The sequence below is a fragment of the Gouania willdenowi genome, chromosome 6 (genome assembly GCF_900634775.1).
Source record: "Gouania willdenowi chromosome 6, fGouWil2.1, whole genome shotgun sequence".
Classification (NCBI taxonomy): domain Eukaryota; kingdom Metazoa; phylum Chordata; class Actinopteri; order Blenniiformes; family Gobiesocidae; genus Gouania; species Gouania willdenowi.
In genome coordinates, this window is record NC_041049.1 from 37,383,821 (window position 1) to 37,389,820 (window position 6,000).

The 6,000-nt window shown below is 39.1% G+C and overlaps 1 protein-coding gene across 8 annotated transcripts in view; it reads right to left on the minus strand.

Moving 5' to 3' along the window:
• Positions 1-3,896, minus strand: part of tjp1b (tight junction protein 1b) — a 179,356-nt gene extending 175,460 nt beyond the window's left edge. For all 8 annotated transcript variants that reach the window (XM_028448666.1, XM_028448665.1, XM_028448657.1 and 5 more), the window contains exon 1: positions 3,657-3,896. In XM_028448666.1, the coding sequence (XP_028304467.1) occupies positions 3,657-3,754 (98 nt within the window). In that variant the 5' untranslated portion in view covers positions 3,755-3,896. The remainder of the gene's footprint in view (positions 1-3,656) is intronic.
• Positions 3,897-6,000: the final 2,104 nt, after the last annotated feature.

The window sequence follows — 6,000 nt, forward strand, 5'->3', positions numbered from 1 at the left end:
CTCAAACTAAAAACATTCTGATTACTAAAATAGGAGTAAAGGCACATTCCTACTGTGCCCATGTAGCTCTGCTTTAACAGCACAAGGATTCGATCCCCCGTTAAGGCTGCTAGATTTAGCGTACACACACGCAACCATTCCCTGGTTTGAATTTTAAAAAAAGGGGACTCTCTAGTCCAGAGGCAAAGAGATGTTTCAGCATGACTGAAATCAAACTGAAGCGTGATTTCTGCCCAGTGACATAGCACTGATGGACAAAGAGCTGCGCAACAATGTCATGAAAGTTAAAAATGCATAATAATTCATAGCAATGAGGAAAAGCAGGCATTTGTAAATTATGTTAAAAACCACTGGAAAATTAGGGCTTTTGACATGTTGAAAAAGTAGACAGTGGATTAGTGGTTAGCACATCCGCCTCACAGCAAGAAGGTCCTGGGTTCAAGCCTAGTAATTTCTGTGTGGAGTTTGCACATTCTCCCCATGCCTGCGTGGGTTTTCTCTACTTAAGTCTGGGATACACTGTGCGAATTTTTCAATCGCTGTACTCAGCTCCAGTTCAAACTGTGCAACTCAGACGCAGAGCCCAAATGTGCGCAGCTCACGATGCATGGTGGTGAGTTTGTCTGTAAGGCTGTGTGAGCTTCACATCGTAATTGTGTGTGCCTGTGGTTGTAGTGACACAACTCATTATTGTGCAAGAATGTCCAGAAGAGCAGGCGGTGGGCAGAATCGCCTACTACTCTTCATAAATGATTCCTTACCCTTTTAGCACCGAAAGAATATCTGTAATATTACGTGAATATCTGTAAAAGTCAGGTTTTTCTATTAGCTCTGTCTGCTAGTGCATAGCATCTCTTCTTCACTGCAGAATAGCTGCATCTCAAACAAACGCTGGGTTACCAGCGCCCTCTGCTGGTCAAAACAAATATCTGGCTGCTGCAACTGAAGGAAAACAATCATTTTCTCTAAACATTTCCCCAGTAATATAATAACTTTTAACATTCACAACATTACTGAATTCAACTAACTTAAATAAACATTATGTTTAAGAAAGATTCAACAAAGAAAAGAGTCACTGGTAAGAATAATTCACAGACCAATCACTTAAATCCAAATTAGAAGTGTTGATCATTGAAGACAGTTCGGAAAAAGGAGCAATCTCAGAATTCTATAATTTACTGGTGTCGAACTCCTCAGATAACTCAACTATTAAACTAGAGGCATGGAGAAAGGACCTAGAAATTAATCTGTCACTTGAAGAATGGCATTCTGTTTGTATAAAAGCCCAAAAACAAACTATTAACTCAAGGTTAAGGATATTACAATATACTGTAAGTGGTTGATGAGAGTTTACATCACTCCAGTTAAATTGAATACATTCAACCCTGACATTCCAGATACTTGCAAGTGTCATGAGTTTCCGTGAACGCTCGGATGAGCAGGTTCCTTTGTTGCCGCAAGGAATTGTGGGGCAGCATTATGTTGTCTCTTTTGGTACATGATGCATCAGTGTTTCCTAGGCTAAAGGAGGTTATAAAGAAAGCGTTGAGCCTCCTTTCCTTAGCTTTTAGAGAATTCTAATGCTCCTTATCATGGCCGCCACATAAACACTTCCGGGGGGTTAGGAAAAGTGGAAAGGAAAGGAGATAGGAAGGACTATTCGGACGCAGCCTGTGTATGGGTACACAGTCAGATGACACAGACACAGTACTGTGAAGGATGGAATGTCCACTACAGCCAATTCTATGAACTCTGTGCTTTGAAAGATCGTTGACAAATTCTATTTCTTCACAATATAAGATCTTCATATTGCACACCCTTAATTGAGCCCTGATCTTCTATTTAAATGGAAAAAAGTAATGAGTGTAGTCCTGGATTTTCTGCCACAATCCAAAAAGCCTTTATGTATGATTCAGTTTCATCTGGTTACAATTTAAAACACGCTAGCTAAATGTACACACCTTAAAATCACTATAGTATCATTCCAATGAGCCACAAATCATGACAAAACATGACAACCTTATGGGTTAAATATTGCACGTTAACTGAGCTCAGTGATTTTCACTAAATCATAAAAAATATTCACTTTAACAAGGTCTGCACTCGCTCTGAGGGTTAGATAATCACCTTTTTGTGAAGTTCCAGTGCTGAGCATTGGAACAAGATATTTCTTCAGAGAGAAATTCAAGAAAGACATGAAACATCAAAGGAGTCTGCCCTTGACATTTGAAGTAATTATGCTGAGGAACATAAGCAACTATTAAGAATGAGAGCACAAAAATACTGCATGTAAGAAGCTTCTGACCCCCTGTTATAAGGTCACAGCAGCACTCTGTGGTTTGGACATTTTTGGTATGACAGAACTCGCACAAAAGCCATAGATCATGGGATAAAGTTAGAAGTTAATTTTACATGCTGCAGTGGGTGCAAATTTCCTCTTAATCCATTAAAAATATGGAGACTTTGAACATTGCGTTTTTTGTCCTTGCTTCAGATGCAGAGAAGGTTTAGGATGATGATCAGTAAGCACACTGGAGCTATGGTGTGAGATTCAGCTCTGCCATACATTTTGAGTTGTTATAAGAAGCCATTAGAGAGATATTGAGTCTGTTGACTCCTAATTAACCATCTTCTCTTTCAAACAGGATGTAATCCTGCTGTAGTTAGGGATACTATGAGCATCTCCTCATTGGAGTAAGAAGGAGGGACTGCCTGGAAGTAAACAAATGAAGGCTGTAGGAGGACAAAGGAAGATTAGGTAGTTGGAGAGATGAGAACACTGACGACAGGAAGGAGGCAAAGACATGCAGAGAGACCAGGATGGAAACAATGTTTAATACAGTCATGACAATGACACAATGAGAGGTGGACAGGACGTGAAAACAGAAGGTGCTTTGACATTTTATTCATTAGAGGAAAAAAAGAGGTAATAGTTTACCACAGTAGTTACCAACCAGGGATGAATGAGCACAAAGGGCGATAGGTAAATATGTATTGATTCATTTCCAACATAAAATGTCACATTTTCTCATCAGACAGGAAAAATAGTACACATGCACCTAAAAGGTTCCCCATCTCTTGATATATTGTGGCAGAATGTTTGGAAAACACATTCAAATCTAGAATATAGATTAAACGTGATAAAGAATAAAACTGCTTAAATTCCTGGTTAATATTGCAGTAGAAGGGGTGGGGACGAGCCTGCTGACACATAAACAGCACATAACAACATATAAGGACATAACTATAGAAAAAGGCCCACAGGGTAGACTACAGACTAAATAGGTGGGTAAACACTGGTTTACCATAACGTTAATGACAATTGCAGTACAGTGCGGTGGAGGCCTCACAGTTCACTGAGAAGGACATGAAGTTGCATAGAATGACATCACACCTGATAAAACTAGTGATAGAAGGAGGACAGTGGTTTGGGGGTGACTGGTGCAAACTGGCTGCAGTGGATGTTGTGAGGAGAGACGCATCATCATCATCATCATCATCATCATCATTATCAACATCATCATCATCATCATCATCATCATCATCAACAACATTTTCATCGTCATGATTACCATCCGATGGCTTAGCCCTGCTTTTCCCCCACCAAACCTGAATCACCATTACCAGTATCATCCACACCGAGCATTCATACTCACCACATCCGCTTCCTCGGTGGGAGGCAGTGCTCTTTGTTAACGGCGGTCACCCCCAGAGCCAGCTGCATCACAGTAATGTATTTCTGGTAATTCACCATGGTACCGTCCACCGCTGCTGAAAATCCAACGAAACGCGCAGGTGCTCATAAACGTCTTTATTCCCAGGAATCCACCTCCGCTGCGTCTCCCGTCACATCGCCATTTCCAGCTCTGAAGGACCGATGGAGGAAACGCTCCCCGAGGATGTGAGCCAAAGGCGCCGAGCCGATCAGACCCATATCTGCAGCGATGCTCCGACCGAACCGGACCTCGGTCCGTCCGCCTCTGGAACAGGACCGCGCTCAGGCTCTAGACATCATTCCCTGCCTCTGGCCCCGGCTTTGGAAACTCTTAAAAATGCTGCAGCATCCTGGCGTTCGTGTGTGCGCGTGTGTGTGAGGTGGAGGGAGAGGGTGCGTGTGTGCGCGCGCGCGTGTGTACAATCTGATGTGAGCAAATGGGAGGAGGAACCGATTGTTCCAGGATGGAGGTCGATCTGTGTAGGAAGTCTAAAGTTTTCCTTAATTGACGGAAATGTTTAAATTGCGCTGGTTTTGTTTTTTAATGCCCAGATCACTGGAAAGATAGACTTACTCATTATACCAGCTCAGCTTCAATGAAATAATCCTTGATTTCATGTTTCAGGTCTGATTAGATAAAGATGTTTCATTCATTAATTTATTCGTTGACAGGGAAGCACACACACACACACACACACACACACACACACACACACACACACACACACACACACACACACACACACACACACACACACACACACACATTTCTGTATGGTACTACAATTTACATTGAAGCCTTTTAATTCATAAATCATTGACTCTCTCTATGATGTAATAAAATGTTATTACTATAAGGGGAAACATGTTTTGCCAGCCCCATAATGTAAAAATAGACAAAAAAGCTTTACATTTTGGGTTCTATGAAAATGTTTTTTTTTTTAATTTTTTTTATTACATTTCGGGCTCAGCACTTTTGCTAAATGTTTGACCAGTTATTACATTTCAGGTTTAATTACTTAAAGAAAAAAAAAATTAAATTGGGGTCATGTTACATTTTGGGTCGTTGTTACATATCTTGCTTTAACAAGCTTGCAGATATGGATTTAAGTGAAGTGTCTCGCTTGAAAAACAAATGAATATTTAATAAAAATGGTCTTGTTGGGTGCATCATTCAGTGCAATGACAGTAATTGTAAGGAGTGATTGGAATTGTGGAGAAAATTATACTCCCAATGATTGATTGATTGACTGATTGATTGATTAGACTTTATTAATCCCTGAGGGGAAATTCAATGGAAATGTAGAGGATGAGTAATGAAACGGTTCTGGGTAGTTTTCCTGTATTCTGAATCATTAAACCTACATATAATAAAGTGAAGCGTGTGTGTATATCATTCCTACCCAGTATAGGATGATTTCACGCAAATCAAATCAGTCCAGCAGTTAGAGTCTTAATGTGAAAAGTAAAGAATAAAGCGTAAAGAATAAAGCATCTATTATTTATTTATACATTTTATTATTTGGCATTATCATATTTTTATATTATCTTATCATATTTCCAAAAAAGGAAAAAAGTGGGAAGTCAGTTATATTTAAACCAAGGTGTTGTCTACTGAAACAACAATTGGAGAGAGAGAAGGAAATACAAAAATCTTGCAATGTTGGATATTTTCTGCTTTATCATTGGGAAAACTGAATACAGAGTTACTGAAGGTAAAGGCTTTTCATTGTCCTTGAACAACATGAGTTACACCTCAAAATATGTTGTGTCCTCCATACTTTGTTTACAGTACAGCTGAACAGATAAAAGATTACTCTGGCTCAACGAGCATCAGGGGAACAAATCCATCTGTGGCTGACGCTGCTGAAAATACCTCCATGATGCTGATTTGCTCAATGGATAAAAGCGAACAAGCCTAAAATTAAGAACGAGACATTATATAAATATACACATTAGGTATGGGCGATATAGACACAAAAAATAAAATAATACAATCCTGATTGTATTTATCACGATAACGATAAAAAAGTACAATAAATAAAAACAATAAATAAATAAATAAAACAATTCCCAACTTAAAAGATAAACATATCCCTTACAAACACAAATTAATTTGAATACATCAACACTTGACACATTAAAAAAGGCTACAATAGCTGCTGACTCAAAGAGCTCATGGGCTGATATTTTATGGAATATATTTGTGCATGTGGGTCACTCTATTAGTGTTATTGTATGCAATTAATTTATTTCCTACATATTTTTGCTGTACTAAAGTAAAG